The 20,404-nt window shown below is 40.5% G+C and overlaps 1 protein-coding gene across 5 annotated transcripts in view; it reads left to right on the top strand.

The window, feature by feature from the left end:
- The window catches only part of COL14A1 (collagen type XIV alpha 1 chain), a 215,351-nt gene that overhangs the window by 76,312 nt on the left and 118,635 nt on the right, over nucleotides 1-20,404 (top strand). For 4 of the 5 annotated variants that reach the window (XM_086695199.1, XM_086695198.1, XM_086695200.1 and 1 more), the window contains 7 exons: nucleotides 186-325; nucleotides 6,521-6,647; nucleotides 8,692-8,831; nucleotides 9,322-9,454; nucleotides 10,768-10,827; nucleotides 12,629-12,780; nucleotides 18,532-18,661. In XM_086695199.1, coding sequence (XP_086551325.1) covers nucleotides 186-325; nucleotides 6,521-6,647; nucleotides 8,692-8,831; nucleotides 9,322-9,454; nucleotides 10,768-10,827; nucleotides 12,629-12,780; nucleotides 18,532-18,661 — 882 coding nt within the window. The remainder of the gene's footprint in view (nucleotides 1-185; nucleotides 326-6,520; nucleotides 6,648-8,691; nucleotides 8,832-9,321; nucleotides 9,455-10,767; nucleotides 10,828-12,628; nucleotides 12,781-18,531; nucleotides 18,662-20,404) is intronic. The other variant, XM_086695201.1, reaches the window with a different exon arrangement.

Here is a 20,404-nt window from a genome sequence, read left to right as displayed (position 1 = left end):
TTCATTCTTTTCAAGGAAATTTTTTTCTTTGTTAATTTGTTAATTTTCTTTGTTATAAGTTATTATCTGGGTGAAATTTTTCATATGTAAGTAGTTGAGAAGTCAAAGATACTGAGGGTTTTGTGGCTTTTTAACATATATGTTATTTAACATTTTAATTATGTTCTATTCCTCTTACTGCAAAGTGCCTTTAAGTCCACCAAGAAACCTGAGAATCTCCAATGTTGGCTCTAACAGTGCTCGGTTAGCCTGGGACCCAGCTTCAAGAAAGGTCACTGGTTATCGAATTGTGTATAACAACGCAGATGGGACTGAGATTAATGAGGTAAACTGTGGATCACAATGTCTTTTTTTAAAATTTTTTGAAATGTTTATTTATTTTTGAGAGAGAGAGAGAAAGAGAGAGTGGCAGAGTGCAAGCGGGGGAGGGGCAGAGAGCGAGGGAGACACAGAATCTAAAGCAGCATCCAGGCTCCGAGCTGTCAGCACAGAGCCCAACATGGGGCCCGAACCCATGAACTATGAGATCATGACCTGAACCAAAGTTGGAGGCTTAACCGACTGAGCCGTCCAGGCACCCCACAATGTCTTTTCTTTTGGTGGTTGTGTATTAGTTTTTAATGGCTGCAGAACCGAATCATCCCAAACTATAATGGCTTAAAACAATACTAATTGTTTATTTTATCTAATGGTTTCTGTGTGTCAGGAATTAATGTGTCAACTACTTGGACGTGTAGTTCTGGCTTGGGGTCACTCATGAGATGGTAGCCAGAGAGTGGCTGGAGCTGGTGTCATCATAATGGCTCCTTCATTCATATGTCTGGTGCCTGGTCTGGGAAGACTGAATCAGCCGGGAGCCAGCGCAGCTCTCTGTATCTCTAAGTAGCCTCTTCACATGATTCCTCCAGCATGGCAGCTGTAGGGGAATTAGACTTTTTGCATGTTTGCTCAGGAGTCCCTAGACATGTGTCCAGAGAGACAGGGAGAGAGACAGAGAGAGAGAGAGAGAGAGTGCAAACATGTGCTAGGTGGAAGCTGTGTCACCTTCTGCCACACTCCACTGGTAGGAGATATCACAAGTCTCTACATGGATTCAACATGGGGAGGAACACAGGTCCCTCCTATGGTGGGAGGCAGGAGGGATGGGAGACATATGTTGATGTGGCCATCTTTGAAGTATATAGTCTGCCCCTGTGGAAGGAGGTGGAGAAGTAGGTGTCTTCCTAGATGTTGTAAACAAGAAATAATGACAGTGTTATCCAGGGTATCCTTCTGCTGTTGAGTAAACTAACATCTGAAAGATGCAAGTCAGATGAGTTAAATACAAAACTGAAGAATTCAAGTTTTGTGTAGGAAGATGCTTTGAAATAACAGAACTTATTAAAACTCAAGATGATGCAGTATCTTATACTCAGTGACTAATACTTTTCATTAATTATTTCCTTGGGAATATATTTTAACAGGATTGATAGCAGAGTTATTATTATTTTTCCTCAGCTTGGTCCAAGAAATTAAGACCAAGAGGGAAGTATGTTGGATTACATCACTTCTAGTTTCTGACCAAATAAAGAAACTATTTTCATTTGCAGAGACAAACTGTTTCCTACAGTTAAATCCAAACAGTAGTTTGCAGAATGGCCCCTCATACAGGACATTGGGTAATGAATGGACAATACTGCACATTTGCTGTTATTTGATATTTGTATATATTGTAAAATGACCAGCACAAGAAATCTACTTAACATCCACTTAAAAATATATAGCTGTTGTGGCCTCTTATGATATTTTATTTATTTGCCTTAATGAAGAATGACCCCAGACTATATATTTGTTGAGAGCTACATATGCTTTTTTTGTAGGGTTTTCAATCTTGGAGATGCCTTTGGCACTTACTATTTCTACTTTGTGTTGTGCTGGAAAACTAGAAAACTGTGTTTAGTAAAACTGAATTTAAAACATGAGAAAATGGACTACAAATGAAAATCTGAGAAAACATTGTTTGAGTAAAATACATAAACAATGTGTGGTTTTGTAACATTTCCATCTTAACTGGTGTGTGTGTGTGTGTGTGTGGGGGGGGGGGGGGGTGGGTGTGTGTGTTCTTATTTCTTAATTCTTAACCATGCAATTGAGATTAGATGTGGCTAGACAAATGTCTTTTGTTTACATGTAATATTACTTTGCCTAATTTGTAATATTACTGATTTGCCTAATATATGATTTTAAGGGTGAGTATTCCTACCATATTTTAATAACTTTAACTTTAACTTCTATTAATTAAGCTTTTACTTATAGGTAATACTACAATTGGGCTTTTAGGAAATTTCCAATACATTCTGAAAGGAACTTTAAAATGTCCCAAATAAAATCTACTTCTATGTAACATGCAATTGATTGTAAGCTTTTGTTTACATGTTATATATCTGTGCTTTACCTCCTGTTCCTCCCAACTTCCTTCCTTCACTTCCTCTTCCTTGTATCCTTTCTGCATTACCTGTCTCCCCGACTGCTTGGAGACCAAGGAAGAAAAATAAAACAGAGCACCAAATGTCAGTGATGATGATGATGATGATGATGATGGTGGTGGTGGTGGCTCACACGTGTTGAGCACTTACCTTGAGCCAGCCACTGTTCCGAGAGCCCCCTCGTGCAATCCTTAGAGAGACATGCTGAAAACATGTTGTCAAACGGAAGACAGAACCGTCTTAGATAGCATGTGCTAGGAGAGGATTTGGGGAAACGTACAAGCATGATGGAAAACTAAAGTGCTGCCATTTGAGTTTTATACATGAAAGGCCAGTTTTCAGACTCCAAGGCAAGTCCAGTTCCCGACAGCTATGACTCAACAACAGAGCCCAAAGTGGAGCCCAGTCCCTCTTTCCTCATCAAGGGCTCTATCTTCATCCCTCCCAGAATTAGGCTGAAATTAAGCTTTTTAGGCCAGACTGTTTGAAAAATTCTCAAAAATGGTTGCATAACCGTGAGATCATGGTCATTTGTTATCATTTTCCCAAATTCTTCTACATCTTGAAAGTCCTACCAACAGAATCAGTTCCAGAACTTAGTGTAAAACATAATATAACTAACAAAAATATATGACACCTTAAAGGTTTCATTTGGTCAAATAAAATAATCAATAGTTAATGCATAAAATATGGTCTGTTCAGAGTCAAATAAAATGCTTTAATAAATAAAATAGATCTTTTCAACAGATACAAGGATATATGTAGAAACATATTGAAAAGGTATACACTTACACCTATATGCTTTTATATATATAACTACGTATATAAAGGGGCAAACTGTGTGTGTATATACACACTATTCCCCTTTTCATCTCTTGGTGTACCTGAGAAACTTTAATTTTTAACTGCTTTTGTGGATGTTTGATATCCTCACTAAATTGCTATTGGTCACAGATTTGAGACTTAGAGGTCAAGGCCTAAGTATCCATTCCAGTTAATAGTTTTGTATCTGGAAAGCTAGTTAAAGATCTTTGGGCCTCCTATTCCTTCTTTGTGAAATAGCTATTATAAATGCCCAGGGTTTGGTGGGGGGAGGAGGAGGCTAAATAAGACAATGAATGTAAAGTTCTTGACACATCGTGAGTGCTCAGTAGATAGACTCAGCTATTATTTTTTTAAGTTTTTTTTTAATATTTATTTTTCAGAGACAGAGAGACAGGAGAGAGTGTGAGCAGGGGAGGGGCAAAGAAAGAGGGAGACACAGAATCCAAAGCAGGCTCCAGGCTCTGAGCTGTCAGCACAGAGCCCCACGAGGGGCTGGAACCCATGAACCACGAGATCATGACCTAAGCCGAAGTCGGACGCTTAACCGACTGAGCCACTCAGGTGCCCCTAAACTCAGCTATTATAATCCAAAACAACAGAAGCAATATGCAAATATAACTTAGAAGAACATGTCTTGAACTCATATTTTAAATATGCATTTGTCTTTTCTGTGAGTTGAAGTAATGAAGCCATACTGTAAATAGTGTTTACAAGCGTAGGATTTAGAATCTGAAACATTTGTGTGGAGGTACTAGGTACTAGCTGGTTTTCCACTGGGCAAGTTCCTTAACTTTTCAGAGTCTCAAGTTTACCGTCTTCAAATTAAGCATAAAGATTAGCTAGACTACAAGACTGGGCTAACAATTAAGTGAACTAATACACGTGAACCATACAGACAATACCCGAACCAAAGTAAACATTAAATGCTAAGGATGACCTATAATATTATCAGGCCCAGACTCAGAAGAAGATAACCCCGTATTTTCAGTTAACTCCTGCTGTGTAACTAACACCCCAGCTGAAAATGACAATCCATGATTATGTAACCTGGGCAGAGCTCAGCAAGGACAGCTTGGCTCTGCTGCTCCTTGTAGTGTCAGCCGAGGTGACTTGCATTCGTGTGGGAGTTTGACTGGGCCAGACCTTCCAAGATGACTTCACTTCTGCGTCTGGTGTCTCAGCTAGGGTAGCTGAGAAGGCTGGGGATGGTTGGCCCTCTCTGGCAGAGTGGCTCAGGGCTCCGATTGTGTGAAAATGGAAGCTCCTCCTCCAGAGCTGACCCTCTCCTTTTTGACCTGTGGTTGATTTCTTAGTGATGCATATGGTTTCTGGATTGGTTCTTAGTTCAGATGAGCCCTTTATTATCTCTCTTAAAAAGGAGATTTGGTGTCTCCTCTATGTACTCAAAAGCAAATATAATTCAACACGCAGTACTGAAGGAGCAAAGCAAGGTCCTGCCCTAAGGGGGCTTACACTCAATGCATAGGATATAAAATAACTTCAGGCTGTGTTTAGTACTGGGGAGGAAACAAAAAAGGACGATGTTAGGGGGTAACACTATGAGATAGGTGGAAAGAGAAACCCCCTGTGAAGAGGTAAAAGTTAAGTACAGTCCTGAGAGATGACATAAGTCTAGTTTTGAAAAGAGCTAGGGAGAGAGGGTCCCAGACAGAATGAATTGTGCATGCAAAGGCCCTGAGGTGGGAAAGACATGGACCTGACAGGTCAGTGTGACTGGGGCTCATCAGGTGATTAGAACTTCGGCAAGAAGGGTGCCTGGGTGGCTCAGTTGGTTAAGCGTCCAACTCTTGATTTCCGCTCAGGTCATGATCTCATGGTTTATGTGATTGATCCCTACATTGGGCTTTATGCTGACAGCAGAAGAGCCTGCTTGGGATTCTCTCTGTCTCTCTCTCTCTGCCCCTCCCCCTACTCACGTGTGCTCTCTCTCTCTCTCTCTCAAAAATAAAGAAATGATTTTTTTTTTTAAAAAAAGAACTATGGCAAGAAAAAGGATCACTGCTCCAGATAATGCAAAGCCAAGGCTGCGGGATGCTCTGTTTTGGTTTGGAAGGCAATTGATAGCCAAGGAAAGTTTTAAGTAGGAAAATGGCTCATTTTAGATTTTGATAAAGGTCACATTGCCTGCTATGAGCAAATCCTTACAGGAAGCTTAGTCACTTTCCCCTTAACTTCAGGTACTCTCAAGGTTAGTCATCGTTAGTATCATAAATAACAGATCTCACTGACATTGCTCTGAATGTCTCTTGAAAATATTTTAAGTGGGATCTTTTTTTTTTTTTTTTTGGGCAGAGTCTGCTTTCAGGTAAATAGATTCATTTCTTCAATTCCCCAGAGTCTCTTTATAGCTAGAGTGAGTGTCTTATTGTTAGTACCTCTCTTATAGGGGTTTTGTGAGGGTTAAATGAGAGAATGTATAGAAAGTGCTTAAGCGGGACACCACTTTCTCGGTCTATAATATGCCCTCATTGCAATATACGTCAGAGGCCCAAGATCCAACCTTTCAGTGATAAAGCTGCATCTATTTTTTCTCTTAGTCGAGGATGGTTTTGCTCAGGGTTCTGTATTCTAGATCCTGCTTCCATTTCTTCTTACTTTATGGTTTCTTTGTTCATTTTTTGCTGTTCCTATTTCTAATCCTTCCCTTTCCTATAGCCTAGGTCCTTATCCTTGGGCTTCATCCCTTATGCCCTCTAAAGAGATCGGTACATATCTTTCCCAAATATGTCTTTCTGTGACATAAAGATAAAGGAATATTTCACATATTTACTATAATCTTTGTATGGATATCCCCTGTATGGCTGCTCAACTGTGCAGCTTGTATAGAGGTTATTGTGTGTTACTTAGTCACAAGTTAGTGGAGACCAGGCCGTGAAGCCAAAGACTGGCCACCCCTAGCTGATCAGGCTGGACACATTAGATTTATTTCTAGCAGCAGTGTAAATTGTGTGCACTTTCCTTTCTATGTCTTTAACGGGTGGGAATAATATTGGTTGCAAAGACATCCTGAGAATTAACTGATAGATAACCTATTTAAAGTTGAAGATTAGAAATGTGTAATATAGAAGTTGTTTGTATAATTCAGTAATTTTTGAAGTATTTAGAGCTCAGCTGCCAGGCCAAATAAACTACAGACAATAATAAAATGCCTATACTTCTTGTGTCTAGAGAGTATCCTGTATAGCTATTATGACTTCTCTCTTTTGCAGGTTGAAGTCGACCCTGTTACCACCTTCCCTCTGAAGGGCCTAACGCCACTCACCGAGTACACGGTCGCCATTTTCTCTATCTATGATGAAGGGCAGTCAGAGCCCCTGACTGGAATTTTTACCACAGGTAAGTCTTATTACGGTTTGAAATTTTATAAGAGAAACTATATAGAAACCAGAAGCTGGAGCATCTTCTTCGATTGTGATTTTGAAGAGACTGCATTTTAATCTTTGTTTACATTGTATTATTGTTAACAAATGAACAATTGGGCGACTAGAATGTGTGCTGGCTAATTATTTTCTGTCAAAGCAAGGGAAAAAGAGGAAAGATTATCTGAATTCCAAAGGTCCCAGTTAAGTAAATGCATGTTCTTTTGTTTCATGGATCTAAAAATTTCACAGCTTGTATTTTCATGTGTGTGTATTAAGTTGAACTTCTAAAATTGCTGATACCCAATAATGTTTTGACCTGCAGAAATGTTAGTTTCATACTATTTAATGTTTTATTTATTTTTAAGACAGAGAGAGACAGAGCATGAGTGGGGATGGGGCAGAGAGAGAGGGAGACACAGAATCCGAAGCAGGCTCCAGGCTCTGAGCTGTCAGTGCAGAGCCTGACGTTGGGCTCAAACTCACAAGCCATGAGATCATGATCTGAGCCGAAGTCAGACACTTAACCAACTGAGCCACCCCAGCGCCTTTTTTTTTTTATTAAATTGTTTAAAAATGTTTATTTATTTTTGAGACACAGAGAGACAGATCATGAATGGAGGAGGGTCAGAGAGAGAGGGAGACACAGAATCCGAAGCAGGCTCCAGGCTCTGAGCTGTCAGCACAGAGCCTGAAGTGGGACTCGAACCCACGGACCGTGATATCATGACCTGGGACAAAGTCGGACACTTCACTGACTGAGCCACCCAGGCACCCCAGTTTCATACTATTTAACCTGAAACATCAATCTATAGCCAATAATGTATTTTCATGCAGACTGAAATACTAATGCAACAATATGGGGTCTTTTAAATACTAAAATAAAAAAAAATAAGGCATGACTGCATGAGTTTCCTTTTTGATATATACCCTGGAGTCAATAAATATAAAGCTTTTTTGCCTCTTGGTGGCAACAATTCTGTTTGCTTTCTGAGCTTAACATTGATTGCACTTGGAAAACAGGTGAGTGCTATACTGAGGAGATGAGAAGCTATTTTGGGGACATAAGAAATATGCCCCACTGAGAAATAATGTTCACAGAAAAAAGTTCAGTAAGTTCACAAAATCTCCTGAGGGCTAATTCCAGTTGGGATTTTCCTGGTATCCTGTGAAAGAGTTTTAAAATCTCTGATTTCAGAGGTGCCTGGGTGGCTCGGTTGAGCATCTGACTCTTGATTTCAGCTCCAGTCACAATCACCCAGTTTTATGAGTTCAAGCCCTGCATCGGAGAGAGAGAGCCTGCTTGGGCTTCTGTCTCCCCACCCCGATCTCTCTCTGCCCCTCCCCCGCTTATTCTCTGTTTCTAATAAATAAACTTAAAAATTTTTTTAAATAAATAAAATCTCTGATTTCATGTCATAAAAATCAAAATGACTGATAATGACTGATAATGGTTGGATGCTGTGCTCTAGCCGTACATCCCAGAAGTGTGAAACTGTGGAAGGTCTGATAAATCATTTTTCACTTCCGATGACACCCATATATACAAGATTAAAAGGATGAAGGTTCTTCTTTAATTTATCACTAGTGCATGAGTTAGGCACAAAAGCAAATAAAACTAAAAGGGGCATATCTCAGGCCTCAGGGGCACCAATTTGTTAATTTCGTCAACATATTAAGAAAATAATGTTTTTGTAAAATAATGAATACAGCACTCTTACTATTTTTTTTACAGTTAGTGAAAAGAACCAAATAGAGAATCTAAGAGTTCTGGAAATTAGTGGAAGACTTAAAAAATGTGCTGTGTCCATGGTCTTCCTAATTATACTGTGGGTAAATGCTGGCAAAAGAAACTTAAGGCCACACCGGACTGATGGGTGATGCTTTCTCGGCTCCCATGTGCTTTCCTAATGCTAGAGGTTCTTCAGAGACTCTTTTCTTCTTGCGGTCCCGGGAGCTGCTTGAGTTTGGCTTTCCTGCCTTCTCTGTTCCCTGACAAAGTGTCCTTCCTTGGCTCACAGAGGAAGTTCCAGCCCAGCAATACTTGGAAATTGATGAGGTGACGACAGATAGTTTCAGAGTGACCTGGCATCCCCTCTCAGCTGATGAAGGGCAACACAAGTTGATGTGGATTCCAGTCTATGGAGGGAACACCGAAGAAGTGAGTTGTGTGAAACAGACTGAAAAGTAATCCGGAGCATTTTCTCTGGAAGTGAATACCACTGCTGCATTTGAGGTGGTCTCCACTTTAAAAGAGATTGAGAATCCCAGAAGTAATTAACATTTTGCCTGGCATCAAGTTTTAGAAATGTCAGATTATATGATTTTTGTAAGATTAAAATGGCATTTCTAAGATTAAAATGGCTTAAGTCTGTATTTTATATATTTTTCACATTCTTTGACTTTCATAAATGTGAATAAAACTTCAAAATGGCACTTTTACAATACTAATACCTTATTTGTTGAGGGAATTGAAAGGAATGAAGTCTCTGGTTTGACTTTAAAATTGAATTCAATGACCCTGGAGTTCTTTATGCTCAGTTGAATCTTGCTTATGTTTAGGATGACATTTTTCCTTTTTATTATTTTTTCTTAAATTTCACCTCTGTTATTCAAGTAAATCCAGTTACTGAGCGCCAAATGCTTTCCAGGTCATCCTAAAAGAAGACCAAGACTCACATGTTATTGAAGGCCTGGAGCCCGGCACTGAATATGAAGTCTCGTTGTTGGCTGTACTGGATGATGGAAGCGAGAGTGAGGTGGTGACCGCTGTAGGGACCACGCGTAAGTCTCGGTCTGGCTGAGATGGACTTCATCAATTCTCATACCCTCCCTCCTCCGAGGTTCCCTTCCCATCCACCTCATCCGGGGCTACAGAGGCTTCCATTTCTCTGTGTCCCCCAGAATTCTTCCTGTGTCTCCACTTTTCGTGAAACTGATACGTGAAGCATAGTAGAATCTTGGCTATTATCACCATAAAAGCAGAGGCCATATCTGTCTTGTTCACCATTATGTCCCCAGTACTGAGCACAGTCCTTGTGATATTTTGACTGTGTAATAAACACTTATTGAATGGATGGAGGGATAGATAAAATAATTTATAAATGAATAAATGAGTGAACGAATAAACCTAGGGCAAGCATGTCCAAGAGCTTTTGGAATTTCCCGAGTCAATCTTGGTTCCAAGAATCTTGTATGAAATGCACTTACTGATTCATTCATCCCTTCATTTTTTAAATATGAGGTATTAACCACATATTAAATTTTCTTTGATTGGGTTCCCTGGAATCAGATTCTGAAACAGCAAATTGCATCCCGAAGGTTAATTGGAGAGTGTAATTGGCAGGTATATCTGTAAGGAAGTAAGGATGGCAGGATGAGGCACAGGGAGAAGCTAAAACTGAGCGTTTGGCTAATTCTATTAGGACTTCTGGACCTGGGATGACCCTCCCGAGTTGTCCAAACTGAGTCAAAGGCGGTGAGCCTTTGTGCCCCTGCGTCCCCAGTCACTGGAGATAGGCCATCCCCTGACAGAGCCTGTGACCTCAGACGAGGCAGTTCCCAGAGCTCTGAGCCATTGGCAGCCAGTATTTCAGAAGCTGGTGATGAGTGTGTTGACCCCAAAGAGGGGCTCTGGGCGGAGAACCACACAACTGCTCCATGCCACTGGTTGTCCAGGGTGAATACAAGGAATAGAAAACGTGCTTATTTTCCTTCTTGGTGGTCTTGTTTGAAAGCCCTTCCCCAAGGTGATCTTCAGCACTGTTTATCTCCCCTTAATTACCATGGTTATGCCCCATTTCACAGTAACTGGGAGGTTTCACAGTTTTATATGTGTAATTCAGATGTTTATATGAAGGCTGGTGTCTGTGATTAGAAATGTTATTTCTTTGGGTTTTAGTTTCCTTAGCAGCAGAATAGGTATCATGTCTGCCTTATTTACAGCTCATGTCTTCATGCTTGCAACCATCGTCAAGGTGGAGGGAAGAAGCAAGTGAGATAATATAGGTGAAATTTTCCTCAAAAATTATAAAATGCTATAAAAAATGTGTAGTTGCTATTATTACAGAATTTTAAAGTAATGAGTATTTTTTTAGTTGACAGTATTTGGACAGAACCGGCTACGACCATCATCCCCACCAGACCCGTGACGACAGGTAAGGAGAAATAGAAGTCCATTTCCCCATGAGAAAAGTTTGATTAGAAGTCACATTATCCCAGTTTTATTGATATGATATGATATAATATTATATGTTTATATTATTATCATTTTTTTGGTATTCCAGTTCAAATGTTACCCCCTCAGAACCTCTCAACATCTTCTTAGCTCTAAATGCCAATGAGTCTTCTCACCTCATTGTTACATCTCTCTACATTTTCCATCTTTGTTTTGGGTTCCTATTTAGTCTTTCAGAGGATGTTAGCACAACAAGCCCCAAGAGTTTCTCCCTTCTCTTGATCTCAGTGACTTGTATTGCTGTCTGTTGAGAATCACTCACATCATGGCCTCCTTGCATTTCTGTGGGTAACAGAGACCTTGCTGGTCTAATGGGCTTCCTACCTCTGCTGTTTTCTCCTTCAGCTTAACTTTCCCCCTGCCTTTATAATACACCTTTCAACTAGCTGTCAAAGTCAACTAAGTAAAACACAAGTTCAGTTATACCATTTATTTCCCTACCTAAAACCCTTCAGTGGCTCTCCATTGCCCATTCATTCATTCACGGATTCATTCATGTTCCAGTTAATCTTTATTGAGCCCTTCTTTATCACAGTGCCCCAAAATCTCTTTCCATAACATCCAAGATCCTTCTGCTTTTCTTCTTGGGCTCTACCATATTTTTCAAGCTCTCCCATTTCCTGCTGCCATCCACAACTTCTAGCCCTCTGAAGGTGAGACCTTGTCTCCCATTCCCACTGCCTGATACCCTCCCCCAATTTTTCCTGCTACATGTCCTGCCTCTTCTGTGACATTTTTAATATTTTTATCAAGTGTTAATCACTGTGTATCCTAAGGCCTAACATGATCTGACATACAAGAAAGGCTCAATGAATGTTTACAGGAAAAGCTCAATGAATAAGCTGGATGAATAAATGAATGAATGAAGAGAAGAAAGAGTCACTGGAGCTGGATAGAATGACAGGAAGTCAGATGGGATAAATGAGGGAGCCGGCATCTTGGGAGATGAGAAAGAATGTGTCAGAGAGCACAGGTGAAGGAGTTTGGTCAGATATCAGAGAATGGATAATGTCCACGTGGGCTGAGTGGATAGAGGCAGCCATGGTGAGAGATGCGTGCTTTGAGTGATGAACGTTGAAATAGAAATGGGGGAACAGGGGAATAGGATGTATGTTAGATGGCGAATCGTACACTGAGGCTGACCACATCTGCCCCCCCATTTCTGCTTCTCCAGTGGAATGGTGAGAGGGCATGCCGCCCTGTAGGTTTCCCTAGTCTAAGGGTTTCTCCCCTGTTCCCTTTACTGGCTATATACAGAGCTGATAGTTTTGAGGGGTCCATAGTCTCACCTTGTAAGCATAATTCAAACTAATTTCTTTTTAACGTTTATTTATTTTTGAGAGAGAGAGAGAGAGACAGAGCATGAGCAGGGGAGGGGCAGAGAGAGAAAGAGAGATAGAATCTGAGGCAGGGTCCAGGCTCTGAGCTATCAGCACAGAGCCCAACATAGGGCTCAAATTCATGAACTGCAAGATCATGACCTGAGCCAAAGTCAGATACTTAACTGAGCCACCCGGATGCTCCCAAACTCATTTCTATTTGCTAACAGGAAGTATGATGGCCCCCCATTAACCACTAAAGCTGAGTTGTTCTTCATATGGCTCTACATTAGAGAAATACATTCAGTGATATTTGTTGCCATGCCCACCAATGGTGTCTGGAGCTCATTTTTGAATATGATGAGTTAAAAGTTCTTTAATCCTTGGTTGTGCTTATTCCAGTTTTCCGGACAGGAATCAGAAACCTGGTTGTAGATGATGAAACCACTTCTAGCCTGCGGGTAAAATGGGACATTTCAGACAGCAGTGTGCAGCAGTTCAGGGTGACCTACCTGACTGCTCAAGGGGACCACGCGGAAGAAGTGGTAGGAACGGTCTGTATTCAAACAGCTGGCTGGAAACCACACAATTTCCCGATTAACAGACCTAACAAGGCTATCTCCAGAGATCAGTGCAAGCTTTTCTGCTCATTTATTTCTTGGCGACTCTACCGTCTCCAGAAACTAATGTTTTCTGTTAATCCAAACTTTACTGGTTTCTTGATGACCTTTCCATCTCTGAAACTTGATCCACATGCAACTTACTTCAAACAGATAAAGCTTCTGAACCTCGTTTCCTGTGCTGCTTCTGTGGCCTTGATGGCTCGTTAGAGCACCAAAGCTGGGTCCATTGCACACTTGTCTCTATGTATAAATATGGTTCACCCTTGAACAACATGGGCTTGAACTGCACACACCCACTTACATGTGGATTTTTTTGATAAATACAGTACTGTGTGTGTATTTTCTCTTCTTTCTGATTTTCTTAAAAAAATTTTTTTTCAGTTTATTTATTTTCAGAGAGAGTGCGTGCATGCATGTACAGGTGTGCACGAGTGAGCTGGTGGGGGGGGGGGTTGTGGTGCAGAGAGACAGGGGGAGAGAGAATCCCAAGCAGGCTCTAAAGTGTCAGTGCTATCTGATGCGGGGATTGAATTCCTTGTGATTTTCTTAATAACATTTTATTTTCTCTAGCGTACTTTATAGCAAGAATACAGTATGTATGCATATCTAATATATATATAACATACATATATATATAACATACGTACATATATAACATATGTATGTGTTGTTTATGTTATTGATAAGGCTTCTGGTTAACAGAAGGCTATTGTAGTTATGTTTTGGGGGAATCAAAGGTTATACATGGATTTTGGACTGTGCAGAAGGGTCTCCAGCCATAACGCCCATGTTGTTCAAGATCAACCATATATAATAAACAAACAAACAAATAAATAAATAAATAAGCTTTATATATACATTAAATATATATATTTAATTAAATATATATATATATATATATTTTTTTAACTCCTGCTCTTGGGACTACGATTACAAGTTTCTAAACAAAACATGCATGAAAGGTCATCTTTATGTGGTTGAAATGTTCCTAATAAAATAGCTTCCATTAACACATATTTACATTTTTCACTGACATCAACTCATTTTGAACAGCTTTATAGTAATTTCTAACTTATTCTTAAATGTGAATATTTCCCTTAGGGGATTTGGATTTTTATATGCTGAGTTTTCTTTGTTTCATCTAATTTGTTTTTCTGTATTAGAAATCTGGGTACACTTTTAGTCATGGCCTTCCTGTATTTTCTTTATTTATATGTATTTTATTTAATTTTGAGAGAGAGAGAAATAGAGCAAGCGAGCATGAGTGGGGGAGGGGCAGAGAGAGAGGGAACAGAATTCAAAGCAGGCTCCAGACTCTGACCTGTCAGCACAGAGCCCTACCTGGCGCTTGAACTCATGAACCATGAGATCGTGACCTGAGCTGAAGTCAGAGTCTTAACCGAATGAGCCACCCACGCGCCCTGTGTATTTTCTTAATTATACCATATCATTCCTTTTACTCAAGAACCTGAAGATTGTTTCCTAGACATGCTTCCTATCAGACCAGATAACTCCAGTTTTCATTGAAATGAAATTTTTCTTTTTCATCATGGAATATGCTTTAGTTAGCCTCATTAGTTGCATTTCTTGCCCTCTGGTGCATTATTTGGAGACACTCTAGGAAAGGTGTCTCCAAATTCATTATTGCTCAAGAATAACATTATTGTCCTTTCTTCCTCCTCCTTACTTACAAAGCCTTTGATGGAAAATTATTTATGTGCTTACATAAACAATGATTTGAACAAAGTACTTAATTTCAGGCTGATAGAGGAATTACTGCAGAACACAGTGATAACCCTGAGAATAGACACATCCAGTGTGAATAGCCAGAAGGTCCATGAAATTGGTCTGGGAGGACTTTTAGAAAGTTAATGGACACTTAAAATAAATTGTGTTATAAATTCACTCAGATCATACATTTCAAATGGCCCATGATTGAAAAATTCAAAATAAAATTGTACCTAACAATGGGAACTAGGGACATAATTTAGATGTTTTATTTTCCCTGTCACTGTCCCATATTTCAATTTAGTTCCTAAAAATGAGATCCTTAAAAACTTCCCAGAATAAAAGTTTTATTTTTTATTTTTGTTTCTACTCTTTCCAAGAAACACATTAAACATCTTGCTAAATTATTCTTGCTAATTTGGAAAGAGTAACAATTTAATCTCACGCATGCACTTGTAAGCTATGCAAGGTAAAATAATAATAATATTTAGTTTGGGTTGTCTCTAGATAATTTTCCCTTTGCTAGTTTCATTTCACACTGTTTATTTTGAAACACTTGGACACCTACATGCAGGGGGAAAAAAGATCAAAAGTCTGAAACACCCATGTGCCCCAGTTAAGCAAACCCTTCATAAAAATGAAAAATATTGATAAATTTGGTGGTGATTATTTACTGCATAGAAATGTTTTTGCTAAACAGAAGAAAGTACTGTAGAATTCTTTAAATATCATGCCCCCTTCCAGTCAAATTGGATTTGTGCACACTTAATTTACAGGCATATTTTCAGGGACCCAGTTGAGGATTAATTGAGAATTTATATCTCAGTGTTTTAGGAACTGTTACTTCTACATAAGTGTATTATTATTGGAGACAGAAAGTGGGTGCATCTAGATTTAGTTTATAAAACAAAAGTAAGGCAGACAGCTACAGATCTCTATCAAAATCCAAGGGCCTTGAACTCCTACCAAATGACTATCTTGAAATAATAATGCATGTCAGGGAAAAGAAGGTAGCCAAAGCCCATTATAAAAGTGAGAAAGGAGATATGTCCAGATGAGAGAAATGCCTCTTATCATCTTTCCAAATTTTCCTTAACTATAAAAGCTAATTAGATTTGTTTCAGGAAATGATGGATCAAATGAGAGAATGGTTGGTGTATATAACATTTGTAAACCAAAGTAAAGCTTCAGTACATGTAAAACAAGAAGAATTCAACTTATTTTTCCAGTTGAGTAAGTGAAGTATTAATATATTTTCTCCGCACAATCCAATCTACCAAGTCTTTCCAATGAAAAGATTTTGAACTATTAGAAAGTAAAGCTACCCGTCCAGTATTTCGTAAGGATTGACTTCTAACTGTGCTCTGAAATACAGAGGAGTGGCAATGACTTTGCCCTGAGTTTGTTGTCAGGGTCTGGAAGTCTCACATTTCTTTATTTGTGAAAGGCTGATCAGGATTTCAGACTTTTCTAGAGCCCACATGTCAGCATCCATAACCATGACCTGAGTTCTGAGTTGCAAGAAATGTTCCAGAACACCTATGCTCAGAGTGTGGCTCTGTCTCCTATAAGACAAGTTTAGTTCTTAAAATTAAGCTTTTAGAAACATTTACAGCAACTTGGCATTGTGCAGCATCCAGTAACATAATCATTTTTTTTCTAGCAATTTTGTTTTATTGTATTTTATAAAAATATTAGTCTTCAATACTTTGGAATTAAAACAGCAACACCAACACTACCTAGTTCTCTACTGCAGATAGAATGAGAATCACTATTTAGACACAGAACTTTATAACATGGGACCACAATGAGATGCAGGGAACCCTATTTCTACTGATGGGATCCAGGCTGCTCTGACAGCTTTGGGCAATATGGAGCCAGACATGAAGTTCCATTTCTAAAATAAAAAACTTAAAACGTGGAAGTTCACGGGTTAGATTTGCATCTCATTTAACCATAAGCATCTTTTACAGAATTGTTTTATAAACAAAACCACCATCTGCAATGATCTATGGCATCTGTTTTTAGTAAGAGCCCATCTTTACCCTGCTTTGTGCAAACAAGCAGAAGCCAAGTAGAAGGAACTTTGCATTCCCAAGAGGAGATTTACATTTTATTCTTGGAACTGAATATCATTAGTGTAAAAAGGTTCAAGCAGTGTAGCCACACTGAACAGAGTGCAGCCTTTAAAGCAAGGCTCAGACCAGATATCCAGGATTTCCATATGGCTTCTTTACTCACAAGCTGTGGGCCTCAGTTTCCCCATATGTAAAATTAATGTAATGTTCCCCCTTACCTGAAAGGGTTGTGGTGAAGAGTAAGTGACTTACTGTATTAAAATTCTTAGGGTAGCACCTGGTACATAATAATTGCTAGGTAAATGATGACTGTTACTATAAACCATAGCAACTATTTCCTGGCGAGCTGAGGGATTCCTCCAAAATGGCCCTACCACTTTTCAGAATTCCACAGTCTAGATGTGATAGGTTCCAAGCCCATGTATTTCTCAGCTTGAGTGATGATGACCTTATTGAAGGAGTATCAACATGGGTGGTTTGCTAAACAGACAGCCTGGACCGAATGCCCGGCTCTGTACTCCGAAGGAGTTACATTTATAAGCAGTGCCCTGAAAGAAGCTACATTGACAGGGCAATGCAAGTCAGGGCAACCACTGTTCTACCTTTACCTGTCTTTAATGCCCTGGTTATCGAATTTATTATAAAGCAGAGCTCTTTTTAAAAAACCTCCCTCCCAGGTCCACATCAACACGCCCCCTAATGTATTTCAATGTCCCTTTCATATAAGGAGTAAAATCATACTCATTCAATGTAAATCACCTGATTCAGACTTCCTTTTTAACAATATCGTTTAGAAAATTGCTTCTAGAGCTTAGCAGTATCTTAGCAACAGCTGCTTCTGGGTTCAACCCGAGGCTTCTGAGGGCTTATTCCATGATTTATAGGTCTCTTCCCTGATCCAGAAGTAGACAGCACAGCCCTTTGCCTGCTGGCATTTTATCCAGCCCTTGAATCAAAAAGCATCTCCAGCTGTCCCAGTCTTGTGACTCCTTTAAACGCGTTTGAGTCAGTGCTTAGATCTTACATAGCATTTTTCCAGCCATGATTAAATTCCTTAAATGGCCCAGAGGTGTGCCAGCATCTGACTGCTGAAGCAGAGGCAGAAAGTTTTGTGGTTTTAACATTGAGAACATGTGGCTTCCCTCGTCCATATGTTCTTTGAGGGATGACGGAATTTGCACCGTGGAGCCACATGGCACATTATGCCATGGTGTGGACCTCACCACTGCATTTCAGTTTGTGCAGCCTTGACAGGTAGAGTGATGATGATTTGAGACTGAGGAAGACCTCTCCTTTCAAAAAAAAAAAAAAAAAAAAACTAAGCTGCCACATTTTTTAGTGGTAGTGGTGAATCTGTTTCTCTCTGGAAAACTTGGATTTAATCTGTGGTTAATCTGTCGTTCTTGGCTGGCTTTCAGTCTTTTCTAAGATGCTGGGAGTAGATTATCTCTGAAAGGATAAAGAACGGAAGGCTGAATTTTCAAGAGGATACTTAAGTAGAATAAAAAATCATAAGCAGGCTGTGTTAGAGAATAGACACTCCTAAGCTATAAACACCCACTTTCCAAAGCAATGATTATTCTCACTCCTGAATACTTTGCAAAAGCTGAAAAGCTGTGAGCAGACTATTCCTCAGAACCTACACGCTTCAAAGTTAAACCTGCATTAGAGGTTCAAAGCTGAGGGCTGCTGTGAGGGGAATTTCAGGGAGAGATGATTTTGCATGGATGCCTATTTTTCTGTCCTATTTCACTGTCCAAGCGCATCGCCTTGCTTCTGATGATTTCAAAGTCTCCCGTAGTAGTCCTGCTCCATTGGTTGACCAACAGGAACAAAGGTCTTAATTAAGACCATCCTCCTTTGCTTTTCTGTTCAGGTGATGGTGGCTGGAAGCCAGAACAATCTCCTTCTGAAGCCTCTGCTTCCCAATACTGAGTACAAAGTCACGGTGACTCCCATCTATGATGATGGAGAAGGCGTCAGCGTCTCTGCCCCTGGAAAAACCTGTGAGTGAAGCTTTCTCCCTGTGCATACTAGCTGGCCAATTAATTGAAAATGCTCACCCCCTGCAATGTGCCCTGAATGCCACGGTGTAGTGTAGTGAGAAGAGCAAAAGAGATCGGGAGACGGGAAATCTGTGTCTGAATCCAGGGAAGCTGTGTGGCTTTGAGCAAGGTGAACTAGCTGCTCTGGGCTTACGTTTTCTTCTGCATAAAAGCTAAGACTTAAGAAACAACTATGTCTTCCTCAGCAGCATCTGATTCATCACAAGTCCTGCTGACTACCCAAAATGTGTTCTGCAGACCAGCCCTCTTTGTCTTCGTCTGTCTGCTCCGCCCTGATCTACGCCTCACTCTCCGTCACTAAAATGAGTGCACCAGCCTCCTCCGGAGGCTTCCTGCTGACACTCTTGAATCCTCTATTCTCCTCCCTGCAGCCCAAGAAGCTTCTGAAAATATAAATGATCTCGTGTCAGGCCTGTTTCAAGTCTCCCAGTGGCTTCCCACTGTGCTCAGGATGAAATCCAACACCCCTCCCATAGCCCTGCAAGGCCCTCTAAGACCTGGACCCTGCCGATTTCCTTAATCTCACCCGCTAACAGGTGCCCCAGCCATCCTTCCTTTCCTGCTCTTCACATTTAAGCTTGTCCCTGCCTTAGGACTGATGTACTCGCTGTTCCTTCCATATGGAATATCCTTCCCAGGTATTTGCCTTTCTGGCTTTTTCTTGTCATTTTGGCTGCAGCTCAAAGCCGCCTCCTCAGACTTTGCCAACCACTCCATGCAAAATAGCTCCCAATCTCTGTGCTATCAACCTGTTTTTTGGTTGTTGTGTTGTTGTTGTTGTTGTTGTTGTTGTTGTCTTATCATGTTACGGCACTAATTACCATCTGATATTTTCTTATGTACTCATGTATTTGTTCATCGTCTGTCTCCCTTCCTTGGAGAGCAGCATCACGAGAGCCCAGGACCTCATCCGTACTGTTTGCCTCTCCATGCAAAGCTCCTCCGGTACTGTGTGGCACAGAGGGGGCACCACTCAATGTTTGTTTGGGGCGAATTGGCCCTGATGATCAAGCGAGGAGCACGCACCAAGGAGCAAACGCTTGGTCAAAGCACCACAGAGTCCTTACCGTGCGGTTATCTGTACTTGCATGAACTACCTCAAAACCTAGTGGCTTAAAGTAGGAGCTATTTTATTATACTGCATGATTTTATAGGTCAGGAAATTAGGCAGGGCTTGTTGGGAGATTCTTCTGCCCCACAGGGTATGGATTAAGGTCACCTGGCAAGTGGGTTGGTCTAGGGCGTCCAAGACCACTTTACCCACATGTCTGGCATGTTGGTGGGGACGCCTGGAAGGCTGGACTCAGCTGATCCTGTCTCTCTCCATGTCGGGTCGGAGCCTCTCCATGCACTCTTTCCAGCGGGATAGTCATACTTCGGACATGAATACTTGTTTCGAAGACAAGAGTTCCAGGAGGTGGCAAGCGGAAACTCAGGACACTTAAGGGCTATGCTTGGAACTGGAATGGTGTCATTTCTGCTATAGTCTGTGGGGTGAGGAGGTCATAGAACCCACCCAGATTTAAAGGGAGGGCCATAGCCTCCACCACTCAATGCGAGGAGGGTTAAAAACCTGCACCCATCTTTCGTCTACCACAATTACCAAACAGTCATGTGCGATTAGGAACAGAATGGTGGCATGGGCTGAATGAATTCTGTACCTGGGCACTTAAGTGTGGAATT

The sequence above is a fragment of the Puma concolor genome, chromosome F2, assembly GCF_028749965.1.
Source record: "Puma concolor isolate L17-30 chromosome F2, mPumCon1.1.hap2, whole genome shotgun sequence".
In the NCBI taxonomy this organism is placed as follows: domain Eukaryota; kingdom Metazoa; phylum Chordata; class Mammalia; order Carnivora; family Felidae; genus Puma; species Puma concolor.
Note: the sequence above shows the minus strand (reverse complement) of the source record. Positions and strands in the feature narration are given on the sequence as shown.